Raw genomic sequence first — 19,850 nt, 5'->3', positions numbered from 1 at the left:
TGTGTCTAATTTTAATGTATTGTAATATGTTAGAGGCTAGTAACATTTTGCAGAACAGTATACAGTAACCCCCTCCCCAGATCAACATCATAAAGAGGATTCAGTTTTACTCTTTCAGCCCAGGTGAGCTACTTAGGGAAGAAAGTATAAGACACTTTCCCTCTTCAGGTATGCCTCCAAAACTACATTTAATCTATAGCAGTGCAACTTGTTATAGCTTTACCATGATTAGTCACATTGACTTAGATCAACTGGGGAAGTGGTCAAGAATCTTCTCTCTATGGCAAAGTTTTATGCTGACAACTGAGCTAATGCGTAATTCTTGATGAATAATTCATGCAAAAGATGGCTAGAATACTTAAACCAGTGCAGGGCTGCAAGCTTACATTGAGGGATTCCTGGATTTTCTTCAAGTCTAGTTTTAGGAGGTAAATGGCAGAATACAACTACTATAAGATAGGTCAAGAGCTTTGTACTTTTTAAGAAACTCTTGGAAATGTTGGATCAAATTTTACTGGATATAGGGATCTTCCAGAAGTGACCTTGCTTTCATGTAGATTTATGGTGGTCCACAGGCTTTTCTTTGTGGGAAATTTTCTTGTATGTTCAGAAAACATGTGATAGAAGTCTTTCCATCTGGGGAGGGTGATTTAGAATGGCTTGGGTTGGAAGGGACCTTAAAGATCATCTGGTTCCAACCCCCCTGCCGTGGGCAGGGACACCTTCCACTAGACCCGGTTGCTCAAAGCCCCATCCAACCTGGCCTTGAACACATCCAGGGATGGGGCAGCCACAGCTTCTCCGGACAACCTGTTCCAGTGCCTCACCACCCTCAGAGTGAAGAATTTCTTCCTTATATCCAATCTAAATCTACCCCCTCTCAGTTTGTAGCCATTACGCCTTGTCCTGTCACTATGCGCCCTTGTAAAAAGTCCCTCTCCAGCTTTCTTGTAGGCCCCCTTCAGGTACTGGAAGGCTGCTATAAGGTCTCCCCGGAGCCTTCTCTTCTCCAGGCTGAACAAGCCCAGCTCTCTCAGCCTGTCCTCAGAGGAGAGGTGCTCCAGCCCTCTGATCATCTTCGTAGCCCTCCTCTGGACTTGCTCCAACAGGTCCATGTCCTTCTTTTGCTGGGGACTCCAGAGCTGGAGGCAGTACTCCAGGTGGGGTCTCACCAGAGCAGAGCAGAGGGGCAGAATCGCCTCCCTCGACCTGCTGGCCACGCTTCTTTTGATGCAGCCCAGGATACGGTTGGCTTTCTGGGCTGCAAGCGCACATTGCTGGGTCATGTTGAGCTTCTCATCAACCAACACCCCCAAGTCCTCCTCCTCAGGGCTGCTCTCAATCCATTCTCTGCCGAGCCTGTATTTGTGCTTGGGATTGCCCCGACCCATGTGCAAGACCTTGCACTTGGCCTTGTTGAACTTCGTGACGTTTGCATGGGCCCACCTCTCCAGCCTGTCCAGATCCCTCTGGGTGGCATCCCTTCCCTCCAGCGTGTTGACTGCACCACACAGCTTGGTGTTGTCAGCAAACTTGCTGAGGGTGCACTCAATCCCACTGTCCATGTCGCCAACAAAGATGTTTAACAGTGCCGATCCCAATACCGACCCCTGAGGAACACCCCTCGTCACTGGTCTGCGCTTGGACATCGAGCCATTGACTGCAACTCTTTGAGTGCGAGCATCCAGCCAATTCCTTATCCACGAGTGGTCCACCTGTCTCTCCAATTTAAGAGATTTTTTTTTTTTTTAATTAAAAAAAAAAAAAAAAGGTAAGTCAAACATATGCCAAAAGTAAACAAATCATACCAGGACATCAGCTTGTATCTTATTTATTTTATTTCCTGGGTAGGGGTAAAGCCAAACACTTGAGGCACTCACTCACTGCTTGCAAGTTTTCACAGTAGTATGTGTTATCTGAAAACACTTCAGTAATGTTACAATTCCAAGCTGAATACTGGAAAGTGAAGAAGTAGTGGTGCTAAGTTGTTGCTGGCCTTATCTCTTGGCAAAAGACTATTAGCACAATGCTTAGGAATAGGGCTTCTCTCTGAACTTAAGTCATCTGAGTGTATCCTAACTGAATGACTGCAAGTGCTTGTATTTCTTAGGATTGTGTCTTTGACGTACAAAAAAGACATATTGTAAGAGTTCTGTGGCACTGTAGACTGACACAGTGGAAGTTGTTGGAAGTTAGACACAAATAAAGTAAACTGAAACCGGTGTTGAGTTATTTTCGCAGGCTGTCTGTAAACTGCAGGAGCTCACGTTGCTACTTAATGAGCAGCTTGGCTCTCTACATTGTGGTTGGCTGTTTGGTGGCAAGATAAAGAGCTGGGGCAGGGTACTGCTGCAGTTATCTCATCGTGCCTTCATATCAGTCAGAGCACTCTGTGCCTGGTCACGACTGTTGCCAGTCCTTCTAAATACCGGGAAGACCTGCGTCTGGAGTTTGTGTGGGATGACTTAGGCAAGCGTGTGCTGATCTTAGTGAGTTTCTGTGTGTTTGTCCCATATTAATATTGCAAGTGCAGCTACCATCCATGACTCCAATGTGATTTTTCTGGCGGAGGAACTGGCCTTGCTCTGTCCGGCTTCTAGTACAATGGGATCCTAGTCTGGGGTTTACATATTACTATCAGAGGACAGTCTGGTACAGCAATGTCCTAAGTAAGACAAATCCAGTCACAAAGTAAAAAATAGAATATGAATCATTAGTGATGTTGAAAACAGGGCATTTTTAGGGGTGAAGTGACTAGTTGAACTGTTGTGATGCAGCCACAATGCTGGTCAGTGCTCCCTATCTTGGTTATATGCTGTACATTTAATATCACTGCACTTACTGTGACTTCTGTTATTCTTGCATTTCAAGCCTGGTGCAGCCATACCTGTGTTGAACATATAACTATGGAAAAAACCTAACGTGTTAAGAGCAACAGAACTGTAAGGAACACCACCTTGCTATCTTTAGCTAACCTAATTGTTTTTAGCAAATTTTTTCCATGCTGACATGAAAATTTTATAGGAAGTTTGTGTCAGGGAAATGCATGCTATTGTTTTAATTCAAATCTAATTACCCTGTGGGACATCTCGCATGCTTAGCAAGTCCTTGTCCAAGGGTGATTGCCTCAGCTCCTTAGCAGCTCTAACTTTTGGGAGTAATTCAGAGAAACTTACCGCTGCTTGAGTTAGAAGACTTCCTGATGTAAAACTGCCATTCAGGCACTATAATTGAGCCCTAATTTGAACGAAAATTGATGACAACAAGTAATAAAACTGTAGGCCCCCATAGAGAGTGCAAAGATGTCTCTGGCAAGTGTTAGAGGAAGTCAGAGGTGATGCCAGCAGAGGCACCAGGTACCACTTCTGCCTCCTCCTAGCTCTACAAAAAATATTTTCTGAGCAGTATGCATGTCCAAATACTGTTTCACATGCTGCAAATTATTTGTGCCAATGGGTTATATAATTATTTGGCCCTGTACAGCGCTGCAAGATGCATATTAATAATTGTATTGGTTATTGCATATGGAAAGCTGATTAGAAAGAGCAAGCACAGTTGGCAGTGCTAAAGTGCACATTATGTTTATACCATCCTTTGCAGTTGCAGTAAAAGGAAGAAAATGTGACGCATGCTGGTATGAGATGTAGGAAGGTAAAGCACTTCAAGTCAGTGTAACAGTGGTAAAACCAAGATAAGCTAAGAGCTCTCTCAGCAGAAAGGATATTTATCTGAAGTATTTCCCATCTGCTAAGTATGTTCCTTGCTTCTGGAAAGTATCTGGAAGTTTCTTTCTCCTGAAGTTTGCTAAGATCCTCAACTCAGTAAGAGCACTTGAGGATATGCTAGGTGCCCTGAAGAACAGGATTGACATAAGGTAGTGGTAAGCATGCTTTTGAGTGGTCTGTTTAACACCTAAAACCTCTCAGAACACATCATGTTACCAAAATTAAAACATTAATCTTTAAGGTTGTTTTTAAAATATTAGATCTCACTTTAAGGACAATCAGCACTTTTGATACTGAATTTTCAGCGTGACTTAGTTACTTCGATAATACTTTGTCTGCAATATTTATTCAAGAATCTGAAACAAATAAATTCTGAACTGCAGTAATGACTGTCAAAGTTGTGTTTTGGGTTTGGTTTATTTTTTTTTGTAACATGACTGCATGAAAGAACCAAAATGTGTACCTAGATGGAGCATGTGTTCTGCAGATACGTCTGCTTAATTGGTTTACAAAGATAGGAAGCTTGAAGAATTTTTTAAATTTGCTAATGTGGAGACTGGCTTAGCTGAAGTGAAGACCTTCCATGCTTTTAGATATAATAGTTTCTTGAAAACTATTTTGTGAACAGAAACTGAACTATTTCACTTACAGAAAGGAGATGAAATTAAGTATCTATGCTTAGTTAGATTCAATTACACTGTGCTTCCTAAGAAGCAGAAAGTAACACTGGCAGTACAAAAAAAAAAATGGAGTAAAGATACGTTGTCTCTTGGAATTCTTGCAGGAATTCGCAGAGGGGTGAAAAAAGTGTGATGAATAAGCAATAACAGAAATAGCATTGCTGATAGCAAAGGTATTTTCAAAGTATATCGCAGAGACTTGGATTTGCTTCAAATTCCATTTGTAAACATCGATGAAACTTCAGAAATTGCTAAATAGAAGTTTGCTTGTGCCTGTTATTAAGAGCAAAGCTCTTATAGTCCAGTTTTCAGTGGTTCTTATAAAATGGATGTTTTGCTATGCTGAAATGACAAACATCAAAATAGTCTTATAAATTAACCGATTGCATTTTTTTATAACTTATGTTATGCATCCACTTATGATCTTTATTTTAAGGTCAAAGTAATCAAGGTAGTCACACAACTAAGTGAACAACAGAGATCTTTTCTTGCCAAAAAGTGTCTCCCCAATTCACACATCAGAAAACCTTTGATAATATGTCCTGTTGAAGGCCATATTGGACAAGGCACATACTTCAGTCATCGAACAGAGTCATATTTGAACAGGTCGAAGAATTCTAGTGGAGGAAGCTGTTTTTCTGACATCTTCCTTGGCAAACCATTAGTCTCACAAGCGTGCATAAATTAGTGCTACTTGTACCTTTTGGGTGTTCAGGAAGAAAAAGGAAATTAAGAGAACACTGGTCATTCAAATATATGTCTAGGTAAAAATAGTATGATATAATAACACAAAATCTTTCCCCATGACTTCATGTGTTCTGGTCTCTGCCAGTTGATTGGGTTGTGAGGGTTCACTGTTCTTGAGAGTCATGTCCTAAAAACATTTTTTATGTTTGTTTGTCAATCAACAAACTCTAAATACTTACGGATTCTCAATCTGAACTTCCCTATCTGATTACTATTTGACTGTATTTCCCACCTGGGAACATACAAAGGATTAGTCCATTTCCTCGAGGAAAGACTTTGCTGTTCACTATTAAAGCTGTTAGAGGAGCCATCTGTGTGCCTCACAGGACATTAGATGGCTTCATCACTGAATTTTCTCTTCATTTCCAAAACTATATCAAGTTAGAGGTGTCTGAAATGTGAAGAAGTAAAAGGCTTGAGGGAGAGTATTGGTGGTAGCAGAACAAGAGATAAACAGGTCAAGACCTCTCTCGCCTCTGCTACTACTTCAGTGATGCTGCTTTCTATGTTTAAGTACATGCATATCTTTCCTTCCCCAGGGCAAAGGCAATATAAAACTGGAAAGCTGTCTGGTCATTTATACCAGGACTGGAGGAAAATCAGAAATTGGGATCCAGTATTCTAAATCTAGGGCAGTGGCTTTAGCACGATGGGTTAAGGCTCAATCCTTGAACTTGGGGAGATAGGTAAGAAAGAGAAGCCAGGTCTCGTAAGTTGTCAGGTAATGGAGACTCTTTTAAGTAAAGCATTGAAATTGTTTGGAAAGCCTCTTACCAGGAATTGCAGCTGTTCTGTTGACTGCACAAATGAACTGCTTCATTCTGTCTGTCCCCTTAAGTCTTTTCTTTACTGGTGTCTAGCAGTTGATCTGATAATTTTTAAGTAGCCATTCTGTAGTTAAGGACAATATTGTTTGCAATATCTATATAGGGAAGGGGGGAAGCAATAAAGTTTTATTGTAAACAAGTCCGTTGTGACCCTGTAGTATAAAATCAGGAGCACAGTGTAGGAAGACAGTGCTGACGTATGAAGTGTATGGATTTCTCTCTCTTGCTGTCAGTGTAGAGAAGAAGATCAATCTGACACCCAACTTGCTCATTTGGTCCCTGCTGCCTACTTCCCCATGTGTTTTGTAAGTAGTTGTCTACTTTGCCAATAATATAACATACAGAAAAGTACTGTTTCCTGGAGATAGTGTATATAACATGTAAATCTAGCATTAGCATCATCACTTACAAAAAACCTGAAAACACCACCACCTCAGAATGGTACCGCTCTGAAGCTAAACTTTCGCCAAGGTTTAGTTTGAGTGCAGTTGTAGTGACAGAATGGCTGATGGGAGCATCAGTATGAACTGCTGGGTTCTTAAGCTAGCAAAGCTGTACACCACAGTAGGTGTCTCTGCTTGAAAATCCAGAAGCAAAATGTCAGGTTTATTTACCCTAACCTGGGAGGAATGCTTTCTAAACTTAGGCATTCATACCATGTGCCTGAAAGTTGTTATGTTTATGCAAGCTGTAAAATACCTCCCAACGATTGAGACATAATCATGTCACAGGTGAGGCAGTCGTGGCTTGGAGCCCACGTGCACAAATCCTGGCATACCTTTGCTGGAACTAGGAGCATACCTGAAGGACACCTGCGAAGCGGTAGACTGAGTCAGCTTGGGTTGTCAGTTTGGTCTCATTGCCCACAGTTGGAGCTGGAGGACTGAAACAGCAGCAGAAGAGAGGAGATGGTGATGGTGTGAAGCAGAAGCCCTGTTTGGGTTGGAAAAGGATGTGGAAGAGGAGTGAGAAAGGGAAAGGAGGTAGGCTGAAGAAAAGGGTGCTGGGGAACTGGACAAGAGGAAGCACAGAACACTGCCTAATTTCTCAAGTAAATCTTCACAACAAAACCGAAATGCCTGCTTTATAGTGTCAAAATAATTTTCTGCTCCCTCAGAGTTGCTGTGTTTGTGCAGAGAGAAGGCCACAACAGGGACAGCCAAGTTTACAGTTGTCCAAACAAATAAAAAAGTTTCAAATTGTCCTTTTAACAGCATGTTTCTTATAAAACATCCAGTGCAGTCAGATTATATCACTGAAAACAAATATACGGTCAGGCATAAAGCCAGAGGATTAGCTACAGTTCTGGTTTATCAAGAACAACAATACTAGTATCAGAGCAGAGGGAGCTGAAATACTCTAGCACTTGGATACATGGTAATTAATGGCTCCTTAATAAGTACTTGGTGAAAGGCTGACGTACTGGGTGTTCCCAGTAGGTGACTGAAAGACGAATTGTTGGTGTGGCAGAAACTCAGATCTGGGTTCATAGCTGAATTCTTTCATTCGGTCCTTAGTTCCTTAGCAAATGTAGTTGCCTCTGTGCCTTTACTTTAATGCTAGTATTTGTGTGCATTGTTAACTGTGTCTAACATGGGGATAAAATGGTAATGCAAAGGCCTTGTCTACCCTACCTGTCCCTCCCCACGGGGTTTTAGAAGTACAGATTTTCTCACTAACACACTGGTGTGAGTAGCTAGTTGTGTGCTGCACATACGCTTTTAGAGTCTGGGTTGGGATTAACTTCTTAAAATCAGCCCTATAGACTGTGCTAAAAATAAACCAGTGCTCCGCTCACATTTGGAGGCTTTCAAACCTGGATTGTAATCTAACTTTACAGCATGGTTACTCTCTAATTGAGGGCAGCTTTCTGTGGATTAGAAACTGCCATGTCTAACCCCAATGTAAATGAGATATATTAGCTCTTTGCCCAGCAAGTGTTGAATAACTGGTTTTAGTGTATTAAAGAAAAAGGTGAACTAGCATTTGGTGTCTAGACTATAAAAAAGAACAGCTCTGCCAGGATGTACTTTATCTTTTCACTGTAGTGACAGACTTTCTTCATTTACTTCCATAAGAAATATTAAATTTTATGAATGAGTCTATCAGTGTTTGACAAACTCTGACTTGAAGATACATCAAATATTATCTCCATTGATAAAAGGCCTACATGATTGTTATAAGTTGCGACTTTACTTTGCATAGCTAAGGATAAATATTACAAATCCTACCAGTCTGTCCATATTTACCCTGATTTCTTTTGCAGTTCTGTCCCACAGGCAGTTCTATGGCTCTAATGTAACTTAAAACTTCCATATGGAGCCTCAGGTTGTCCTAGTCAACAAGTCCCGTGTTTATACTGTCCTAAACCTCGTGTAGTTTTTACATTAGTGCAAGCTGCATGTACAATTCTGGAATAAAAGTATCCATGTTGATCTGTATGTCTTAGTTAGAAGGGCAAAATCTTTCTGCTTTGATGAATCTTCTTGGAATATTCAAGTAGCTGCAAATAATCTGGTATTGTTCTGACCGAAGAAGCATACAGTGCTTTTCCTGACAACAATGTGCTGCTTCTCCATGATCCCCATTTTCTACAGCAAAGCCCTGCCCAAACAGACAAAACTGTAACTTGAGGGAGGATGACAGCATCATGATTTTTTAAAACGGAATTTTAAACAAATTTTTATGGAGAATCAATCTGTCTATGGTTTGGTAGGCTACATGCATAGGTCTCCTGATAGTATAACTCTTTGTTTAGTATAAGGTAAATAAGCAGGAATAGCATCAGTCCAGGGGAAGGTGATGTGCTAGAAGTAGATAAAGTTGGCTGAAAAGACATGAAGTAACTTCTCACGGCTTCTCTCCCTGATTATGGTCACCACACTTTGAGCATCGCTGCTGATGTATAATCAAGAACATTAGTTTAGGAAGCTAAGGTATAAAGAGATTTAAATTGATAACTATCCTTTCTTGCTTAAGTTTAGCCCAAACTCACTAACCGAGGACTGCTCTTATGCTGATATTCTGGAAATGTGTGAGTAGGTAGAGGGAGAGAGAAGGAGAAATAACTTGCTCTGCTGCTCTGCGTGCTGCTTACACATGGGATCCTCAGCATTTAAACACAATGAATTGAAAGAGAGCTCAGTCTTGCAAGTGGATTGTCTTTAGTGTCGCCAGCAGCTTCAAGGGAGTCCTACCTGTTGGTGTAGCACTAAAGCTGTAGAGTCACAGGTGTTAAAAGTTAGAAGTAAAACAGCCCTTGCAATTCCAGAAGAAAGTGGAGGGCTGGTGTATGATGTTGGACGATGGAGAGGCTAGACTTCATTTAGAGGAAAGACTGTAGGTGTATTGCTTCAAGCCAGATCTGGAGCTGCAACTAATCCAGACAGCATTATTTGGGGAGCTCAAATAATGTCGTGTGTCATGAGCTGGAAGATGACGAAGAGCTAAGGGGCATCCTCTAGGTTTTCTGGTAAATATTTGGCTATGCTTCATTTCAAATTATTTTTTCTTGTTGGTGTTCTACCTTCTATAAAAGTGACTGCAACTGCTGGCAGCCAGCATAGTTTAGAGCAGCCTTTGGCTGTTCCAGGACAGAAGGGGTTTAACACCTTTGCATCCTCCGGATCCTTCCATGCTTTCCATGAGCTTGGCTTTCTGACTTGCAGCCAAGTCTTCATATCTCTGCAACTGTCTGCTTGCTGGGAATGCTGCCAAACGCCAGCACCTGTCAGAGCAGAACAAACTGCACAGGCGCAACCCTCGCTGTTGATCGGCAGGGTGCTGGGATTCAAGGGTGGGGGCAGGCCAAGAGGACAGCTGTGAATATCCTTCTCTTGGCAGGAGCTGTGCCATGTATTCTCTGATACCGTGGATTTGCTGTAACAGAACTAAAAGGTAATGCCCTAAAAAAGCAAGTAAGTGTCATATAGATTAAAATAAAAAATGCAATATAGTCATGAGCCGTTACTGCATAAAATGTGTTTGATTTTGTACAACTTGCTAGGGAGCAAATGAGAACACTATTTAAGGTAACACCAAATTGACTTTCTCAGGGTGATTCCAGTTCCCTGCTCAGCAGCACACTTGTTTATCAGATCTTTTGTGGGTGTACGTCCCTGACTTTCCTCTCTGTCCCTTTGCCTTCTAACAGCCATCTATGACTGCTCTGTTGTCCATATCCATGCCTGTCTGCTGTCTCTGTGCATCTCCTAGAAATGATGAAACTGATTTAGGCCTGACACTGCAGCTCTGTTGCTTTATTTTCTGAACAATTGTATTTCTCCTTACAAATTAAAGAGGAGAGAGAAAGTGCCCCATCCTTGTCCAGCCCTTTCCCTATAAGATAAGCTACAAAATCCTGGCTATTCTTAAGGTGGGCAGAGTTTTTCTTTGGTTTCAGTGAGGCAAAGCCTTAGTCAGTTCAGTGTTAAACACAGCAGTAGTTAGTGATATTAAATGAAAATAATGTAAAATCTGAAGTTTTAATTCAAGAATGTGAAATGGCTTTAAAACCAGAGCAATTGCTCATTTTTAAGAGCTAAGATGAGTAAGTGTCTCTGGTAGTTTTCCGATGGGAGTTTATTTTGGAAAAATCATTTGGAAGTGTTTCAGTTGTTTAACGCAATCTTTCTTGAGTGTTGACAGTTGTTTTCACATACTGGAATATGGCACAGTTAATATTAAGTTATTTATTCCTAGAACCTTGCAGCAGGAGATGATTTTCTCCTTCAATTTAGCATTATGATCAACCCCTGTCTGCTTCCAATTTGTGTATGAGGACCATATCCTTGCCAGATATTTCATAATCAAGGAGTCAAATCCTATCGCTTCATTAAAAAGACCAAAAGAGAAGTTGTGTATCTGTACAACCTTTGCCTGGCAACATTAAAGTCACCATTGCATGTGAATAGTACTAGGGCAAGTGTTAATCATTGCGTTTTTCCATCATAAGGCTAACACCTCTTTCCTATATTTGTAGCAGCCTTCAAAATGTTTCAGAGAAGTCTAATCTTATTTCATTGTTTGTATTTTTTTGTAAATAACTTTCAATTTTCAGTCCACTCGCCAGAAAACTCCATAACGAAGTGTGGAGAAGGAGCTGGACGCAAGTGATCCAGGAATAGCTGCCTTTGAATGGGCTCTTTAGTGTCCTGTCCTTTGGCTTCTGCCAAAGGGGGTGGTGTAAGACACTAAGAACAACCTATTGCTCTAGCTGCATCTTCCTCCGCCCCTTGTACTCTCAGGACAAGGAGGTTTTGTTGGAATTTCAAACACTCTCATTACTTACTACCAAGTCAAGTGGACAGAGAGAGAGGAAAGGTTTGCTTTATAAACAGTAAGGAAAATAGTGTGTCTGAGAAGATGGAAGTACTGAGATGCAAGTATTTAAGTACATAGCCACAATATTTATTATCTGACACTGTGACAGAATCTCTTCTCCATAAACAAAGGTATGTATACTCATCACTAAATTATCTGAATTTTATTTATGTTACTTTCAGTCACCTAGACAGGTATAAGCAAACCCATTTTGAATGTGTTGTACGTTTAATAACTGATCTATTATTTTTCATCACAACAAAAATTTTAAACACTTCTTAGTGAAAAAAACCTAGGATGCTAAAATGCCAATAAAATACTCTGTAAGAGTGAAGTATATGTGATGTCGCATGGCACTTCAAGGGTTTAGGCCTTGGAAATTCCTAAAATGTCACAGAATTGGTAATTTTACAATGCAAAACTTGTGTGTGCTCTTGGGTCTTTCATGATGTAATGTGGGATACTTTAGCAATACTGTTCAAATTCTCTAAAAATTTAGAATAGGAAAGTGCTAAAGATATACCAACACAAAGAAATGGATCTGTTCTTAATAATGTTTTCTATACATCTGGGCAGGATAAGGTAGTACATGATGCTGAGCTTACTAGCCCTGAGCTGAGATCTGTAACGGGCGCTGTAGGAATAAGCTAGCTGGTTTTGCTCTCTTAAACACTTCTGTTTCTGACAGCTTCTGATGTTACCAGTCTGTGTGAGATCGTTTCAGATTTCTCAAACATCATCTGAGTGGTTAAGTCAGGACTTGGTGTCATTATGTTTCTTACCGTGGTAAGTATGTTGGAAATGACAAAAGCATGAAAAAAATAAAATGCAGGGCCACATTTGAGATCCGTTATTTAATTTTGAATTCCTCTTGCAATGTAGTTACAGATTCAACACCCCCTTCCCTGCCCCGCAAATCATTTGATGCTTTCCAAATCCTTCCCTTCCTATTCCTTCTGTGCTGTGAAATCCAAACATCATGTTTTAATGCTCCGCTTCAGCTGGTCTTTGGAAGAGAACTTGTCTGGCCTCTGGGCAGTTGCCAGTTGACCTGATGACAGACATATCAGTGACGTGGCACCTTTGCCACACATGAAATCCTTTGCTTCTCATTTATCTCAGTGATGAATGCTTTCCCTACAAAAGAGATCAGCTACAAGTTTGGAACAGTTAGGGAGGGTCATCTCTTACCACAGTTAAGTAATGTGTTGCTAGAAATAGGAGATACTAGTGCTTCTCCCACGTTATTGTGAACCAATGTTTTAACTTTGCTTCCTCGCTCCCAAGCAACAAAATTACAGCGTGTCCTTAAATAACAGGGTCTTCTGTGTCCTGAGGTGCATTTCTTTAAAAAAAAAAAAAAAAAAAAAAGTCTTGGTACTTAACATGCCTCACAAATTTTGAGCTCACCCCTTCTGCTTCTCTTGTTTAGAAATTTAATCCTATACACAGCCTTGCCCTTGTTGAATAGTGTTTGTGCAAGACCTTCTCTATAGAGCAGGAGGGGGTGGTGTGCAGTAGGAGTTAAAAAAGTGGATTCCATGCACTTGTTTGCATTTAAATCATTGAACTTCACTATTTTTAAGTTTCCCAGTCTGTAAAAGCTAATGTAGTGTTTCTTTCACCTGCAGGTTTTAGGAAGATGAGCTCGTTAAACTCAGTGTTCTTGAGATTCTCAGATGAAGGTCAGACTTGAGGTGCCTATTGCTCTTAAAATATTGCTTCGGTTGCCCTTTAGTGAGGACTGAAACTGTATTTACTTACAGGGATTAGATGGTGAATCTTTCTTTCCTAAAGAATCATAATTAACCACTAGCTACTATGTTAGGAATCTCAACAACTATGTGGTGTTGAACAGTAGACTGATAATCGTTTACTTATGAAGCCTTCTCACTGGTTGTGCTGTGCTCTTCTGTCGTGTGGTGGTCTATAGCCACCCCCAAAATGAACGATTTCTAGGGCAGTTGCTTAAGGCCGTTTGTGTTTTTTAATTGGTTCTCTCACAGTTATTAGCATTTGCTCACAAAGTTTTTTAGTTCTTCCCATATTTGTGTGCTAAAAATAAAAAATATTTTTTAATAATTTTGAATAATTTTATGATCTGTTCATGTTGGTATACTTTGACAGCTATGCAGGTGGATATAGAGAGGCCATTTCCTCATCTATAGCAATTTATTATCTGCTTCTGCAGCCTAGAGCTTGGAAACATGCTGTGTCCACACATTTGCCTCACAAGCTCACAAAAATGGGGAACAAGCTGACCTGAACTCTTAGTTTCTTTTCTCCCTGCTGGGCTTGCTTGAGAGGACAGCTTTTGTAGGCCAAGCAAACAGAGACTGTGGGACTCTCTTAGTTTCTGACTTGTGAATCGTGATTCTACTTCGTCCTCTGTTCTGCTTTCCCAGAGAGATTCTGTTCTGATTTATACCAGAAGAGCATAAATTGACTCAAAGGACTTAACATAATGTATTTAGTCTTCAAAGACCTTTAAAAGTGTTAATGGACTATAAATCCTCTACAGCATTTTAGGGCTAGGATGATAAGAAACCAATGTGTGAATTGAGCTGTAAAATTATGGAACCCTTCTGCAGCCAGCTTCCTTAAGTTAATGATATTGAACTGGTTGTCTGATTTTTTTTTTTTTTTGGTGAATTTTTTCATGTGACCTACAGTTGCAAATCCCTGAGCCTTTTTTTGTTTAACCTGTAACTTGTTCAGAAAGTATCCTCTGCCGAATGTTTCTACTGTGTTATCCTTTAGCCGTGTTAACCCTTTCTATTCAACTGACAGTAAATACTTTGGAAGGTTGTGGTTGTTTTTGTTTGGTGTGGTTTTTTTTCCCCCTCACTTTTTTTTTTCTTTTTTTTACTTTTTAAGGTTTGAGTCACTCCATTCCATGTTTGAGTTACGGTAAACAAAGGCAATGGTTCTGTGGAAGTTTTTTAGTATTCTGACCTGATGATAACATACAGCTTCCAAAACCTTTTTTTTAAAGCATTTTTTTTTTTAGTCATAGAACCTTTCTGGTTCTGTAAATTCATTACTCCTTTAAAATCAATGCTCTGGTACATTCATGACTTCAGCCTTTGTGCATAAAGACTACTCAGCAGAGCTGGCAGTACTCCTACCTCAGTAAGCTAGGCTTAATGGTGTTAGGCCTAAATGAGAGTGCAAGACTTTAAAGCGAAAATAGTTGAATATGAAAAGAATCTGCTGTCACTTACAAATGGTTTTCCTCATGCCCCCCCCCCCAAACACACATACATGTTGTAACTTCCAACTCCAGCACTAAATAAAAGTCTTAAAGCAGGTGTGCCATGGTGAAGTTACAAATGGCATTAGAAATTCTTAAATAAACAGTAAGCATTCAAATCTGAAAATCACCACCAGTACCTAGGTAGATATACATTAAATACTTGCTTGTCAGAAATAACTGTTCCGTTAACATTTTGGCACATTGAGTACCAGTGAGAGAAGGATCAAACTTATACTTAAGACTGCTAAAGGCTGTTGCAGACATGTTAGTCAAATAATACTGAAATGCCACTGCATATACACAACTTTCTTCTAGTGATAAGTGAGAATGCCAAGGGAATATATGAATTTTGTATATCCTATCATACTTTGCTCAGCAGAGTGACATATCTTGGAAAAGAGGGCACTGTGGGAAGAGTGGATGCTGAAATATTCTGCTTGACTAGAATATTTGTTGGGGAGAGAAAGGAGAAACCAGTGAATGAACACTGATGAACAACTGCTTGCTACTGGAGGTATCGTTTCCTTCTGCATGTGAGGAACCCTCACAGAGGGGCCTTTTTTCCCATAAATTCTAGTGAGCTCTAGAACACGATGTTGCATAAGCTGAATCTATTTACCGATTTACATGTGTAAGTGAAACAGGTATTTGTTTGGTGCTTCTGTTCTAATTGCTGAAGGAAGACCTAGTGTCAGTGTCACCCTTTGGCAGTGCTTATTCCACTCCACTGACTTTTAGCACACAAGCATCAGCTCAATTAAGTCCCTGAAGTCCGATGCATCCATGCCCTTTGTGAAAATGTACAGAACATCGAAAACAGTAAGAGTTCTCTGTTTCACTGAATTGTGTATATTTTCCTTTAAGGGACAAGTACGTAAGTTACTAATAGCTTTCAGATTCCTAAGATAACTTTTAAAAAATTTGCAGATTCTATTTACAATAACACGGAACACAATCTTTTCTTCTTTCTTTACTAGATACTTTGGACACTAGGTTTCAAGTGCTGTGCATAGCCTATGGGTGTCCTTGTACCTCTGGCTGCATATGTTAAAGATTTTCCTATAAATTATTTAGTGGTAGAATACTCTGCACACCTCTCTTGTTTGTGTTTACGCACACTCATATTTAGTGAAATAAGCATGGAAATGGATTCCACTGTTGTGTGAACTAAGTCCATAATAATTCATACATGGATGAATGCTTCTGATTCGAATAACCTCAAGGTGAAATAGGAATTGCCTTTGGTTGATCTACTGTGCTGCTGCTCTGTATGGTGTTAGAGGCTTCACCTTGGCGTGTATGAAATCCAGACTTGGTAAGGTTGTCTGTAGGCAACCTCATACCTGTTATACCTATATGTAAGGGTTCCTACCCTTTTCTCTTTCATTTTATCAAGTCCTGCCTGATGTACCTGAATGTTTTGATTATCAATATGAATATTCAACCCTATTTCAATCCTGTTTAGTTCTTATCTAGCCTCAAAGGCATCCTGTGGCTGTATTCTACAGTGTAATTATGAGTTGTGATAGTTTTAGAAAACCTGTTTTCTAATACTTTTCAACAAAACAAAATCTGTTTTCATGCCAGGCAAATTTTGAATATTAATCTAGGCTATAAATATTTGTAACCAGTTCATGAAAGCACAAAGAGTTCAAAAGCTGTCATGATCTGCAGGCAATGCAGGTGCTGCATTGTGATAATATCTTTGAAGTCATGTTAACACACTTTGTTACTTGCAGCTATCTGCAGTTAGACAGGAAAATACATTCAGGATGGAGTAAAAACTGAGATGCTTTCTGTGTTCAAGTAATATCCCCCAAATGACTGAACTAATATTTGACTGAGAGCCATGTCTCAAATTTAAAAACTTTGTCATTTGGGGGATATTATTTTAATAGATTAAAGCACTACAGTTTTAAGTATATCCTGAATTTAAACTTGGCATGGTGACAGTACTTAGGAATTCATGCAGGCTTGGAGTACTGTCTGTTAATTATAACTTTTAAAATTTAAGCGGTGAGCGAGTGTGTAGAAGAGAAGTGACTGAAGGCAGATAGGGCCTGATTTTGTATGGTAACTCACTGCATCCCAAACTAGGAAATTGTTAGCTGCAACTGTGGTTTTCCTCTGAAGTAAGATATCTTCTATCTTATAGAACCTTTTCTCTCCTCTCGCATATTAGTAGTCGTTGAAAAATTAAGCTGGGTTCAATGCACATTCGCCAATCTCAGTGGCCTGTACAGCACCTATTTTGGAGATGTGCTAAGCAGACTGACATGATTTGCAAACTCTGAGCTGAGTTTTCAGAATTAATTCGCTTATTCAAGCATGTTTAGCAGCTGTATTTCCAAGAAACAAAGGGACTGATGTATTGAAGGCCACTGATCTAGAAAAGTGTCCGGAACAATTGTTTTCTTCCTGGGTCCTGTAATGGGAGCTGGTGAGGCTGTTCTGGTCCCTCCCCAGATACTCTACTTACTTTTTCACCCTACTGGATTATGAGGAAAAAAGCCTACATGACTCCTGCAGCTGGTTTAGCATTGCTCTGTCACAGGGTTCATCTTGATCCCTGCAGAACCCGGCCTGTAAAGTAGAACACCAGCATGTGTCTCAGACATCCTGCTGACACTACTCTGCTTATCTAATCATACTAATATTGACATATGACTGCTGCTTCTTTATTCTGTGGTAACCCTTGTTCTTCAGATATCTGCACTGAATTGTATGTATGTCAATATAATCTGGGCTTGTAGCTTGTAGCATATACTGACCCTCCCCTGGGATCCTCTGGTGGATTTAAAGGTCATCACCAGGTAAGAGGTCACTACTAGGCATGTTCCTACAAAACATTAATTGTTTCATCAACAATTTTGAGACTTTAAGGTTGGTTTTGATCTAATTTTAGAACAATAGAAGGTTTAAATTTCAAGTGTGTTTGCAAGACTTGGGGAGAATAGCTGAAATGTGTCACTTTTAATTTGTAAATGTAAAAATTATTTTTTTATAATGCAGTTCAAAATAAGGCTACCTTGAAAAAGAACTCCAAATTTGTGAACTTCCCTTTTCTTACAAAATGAAGTTTTACTGACAAGAATGTATAGTGTCCTTTTGCTTTTTTTAAAAACTATTTTTTTTCAAAATTGCAAAAGACTTGCATGTTTTCCAGAAGATGACTCTTCTGGTAAAGATTATTTGAGCAATGCGAGGCAACGTGAGCAGTATTTGTCTTCATGGTGAATACTGCTCTCTCTTAAGAAAGTTTATTACTTCCTATCTCTCTGCACACCTTTCTTGGGTACTTTGAGTCATGACAGACAGCTGCTATAGCCTGGCTCAGCTCTCCAGGCACTAGCTCACTTCGTACCATCCAAAGCTGTAGCCCAACAGCTACTGGATTTGTAAGTTAGAAGCCTGTTTACCAACTGAAAATTAGAGATACCCCTAGGCCAAAACTTCAGATTCAAAACAACTTTGAGCTTTGACACTAGACATATGACCTAAGTAGTCTTGACCCTATGCTAACAAGGTAGGGACAGATAATATTTCTAAAGTGTCAGTGGAATTTTATTAAGTTTAGTTTTCTAATGAGCGGCTGTGAACTGAAGATAATTTCATCTGCTTACCTCCATTAAAGAGAACTCTTATTCTTGTTGTGGTTGAAGATCCTTAAATATCTCTATATATTAGTACTTGAAAATGTAAGCAGTGAAGATTTTCATCTGATTATTTTATCATAGAGATTTTGTTTTTAAAGATACTTGCTCAAACAATATTTAGTCCTAAGGAGCAAATGGATCACATTTCTTATCAGAAACAAGGTATTTTACAGTTTCACAGAGAGAGAGCTAATGAATTGGCTAGAGGAGGGTTGTAGAACAAGTAATACCTCTTGCTGGGTGAAATCTATTGCATAATGTTAACCTTTTGCATGAGCCAAGCTCCTCAGGATAGTAAACAACACACAAATGGTACCAGTAACGCAGCCTCAGAAAAGAAGCAAGTTATGATTGATTTACCATAGCGATGCCATTATACATCTCTTACTTTGAGGTCCATGTCATGCCCCTAGCACTTGTAGTTTTAATAGTTTAATAGTGAATTATAGAGTCAAACTATTTTGTAAAACTTGAGATCCCACTTTTCCTTTTGAATGTTTTGCTGTACCAATGTGAGGTATTTTGGCCAATGTGCCTTAAAGGAAAGATTCCTTTTAATTCTGTAATTTCAGAAACTCTTCTGCTATGATATATAAGGATATATTTCTAGTGCTGTTCTGTGAACCCAAGCTTTCAAAAATGAGTCAAGATCTGCAGATGGATGAGATTCAGGCTTTTTTATCTGAAGATTTTTAAGGCAGACAGTATGTTTTTTATTTGGCTTCTGTGGTTTTCAGTCTTCACAGTACCCTTTGCCTGTGTTCCTAGAGCTCTAATCCCCAAATTCCCTTTCAGTATTTGCAAGAGCACAGAATTGAGGAGAACTGCAAGATTCCTGAGCTGGCAATATTGAAAACTGAGTATTTATCTTACCATGCTATTAATCTGTAATTTATTTGACTGTGAGGCTCTGGAAGTTAAAATATAGTGGCTGTGAGTGTTTGAGTCTACCTGGCCAAGTTAAAAATGAACAAATAGAACTGCTAGGAATTAACTTACCACAGTGAATAGAATTACTTACAGAAAATACGTGACAAAAGGTGTCAATCCAATGTTTTTACATATCTACCTAGGTACTTCCCCTAGAAATATCCATTGCTATGTGTCATTTAATTCAAGGGTGTTTAGTTACAGGATATGATTTTTTTTAATCCTATTTAAGTAGTTAATGCCACTAAGAGTTGAGGAAAAAAAGGGTGCAAATGTTAATACAATAGGTGTCTACTTTACCTGCCAAGTGACAGAATTATGACTGCTATTTTCAAATAGGTTTATTTCAATTGGCTTGAATGACAATAAACAGCATTCTTCTGACTATGAGATAAGTAAATAACACACACAATTACAAATCATGCTAGCTTTGATGTAATTAGTTACAGTTTCACTGTGAATTTCCTAAGGGAAACCCACTTCAGAGAGGATTTGGCCCTTTCAAAGATTGGAGAAGCTGATTATGTGTCGTCTTGCCCACTGCCAGTCACCATCTGGTGCGCTGGCACCTTGTGGTGGTTTAAATGTGACAGTAACATTGCACAGGTGTAAGAAAAGCTGGGGAAAAAACAATAGTGAATCAGGACCGTGAAGTACTGGTGGGAAATACTTGGTTTACAGTGTACAAACAGATTGTTCTTTCAGTT

General features: G+C 39.6%; 1 protein-coding gene across 3 annotated transcripts in view; it reads left to right on the top strand.

Annotated features, from left to right (window-relative positions):
- Positions 1-19,850, top strand: part of SLC39A8 (solute carrier family 39 member 8) — a 55,056-nt gene that overhangs the window by 7,016 nt on the left and 28,190 nt on the right. Inside the window, exon 1 of one of the 3 annotated variants that reach the window (XM_087736734.1) lies at positions 12,058-12,087. The exons of 1 other annotated variant lie outside the window; for it this stretch is intronic. In XM_087736734.1, the coding sequence (XP_087592860.1) occupies positions 12,073-12,087 (15 nt within the window). In that variant the 5' untranslated portion in view covers positions 12,058-12,072. Of the gene's footprint in view, positions 1-12,057; positions 12,088-12,964; positions 12,987-19,850 lie in introns of those variants that run through there. One more of the 3 variants, XM_087736735.1, reaches the window with a different exon arrangement.

The sequence above is a fragment of the Nipponia nippon genome, unplaced genomic scaffold, assembly GCF_047370975.1.
Source record: "Nipponia nippon isolate SJK-2023a ecotype South Korea unplaced genomic scaffold, ASM4737097v1 scaffold_6, whole genome shotgun sequence".
Classification (NCBI taxonomy): Eukaryota; Metazoa; Chordata; class Aves; order Pelecaniformes; family Threskiornithidae; genus Nipponia; species Nipponia nippon.
This window is presented reverse-complemented; position numbering and strand designations above follow the sequence as displayed.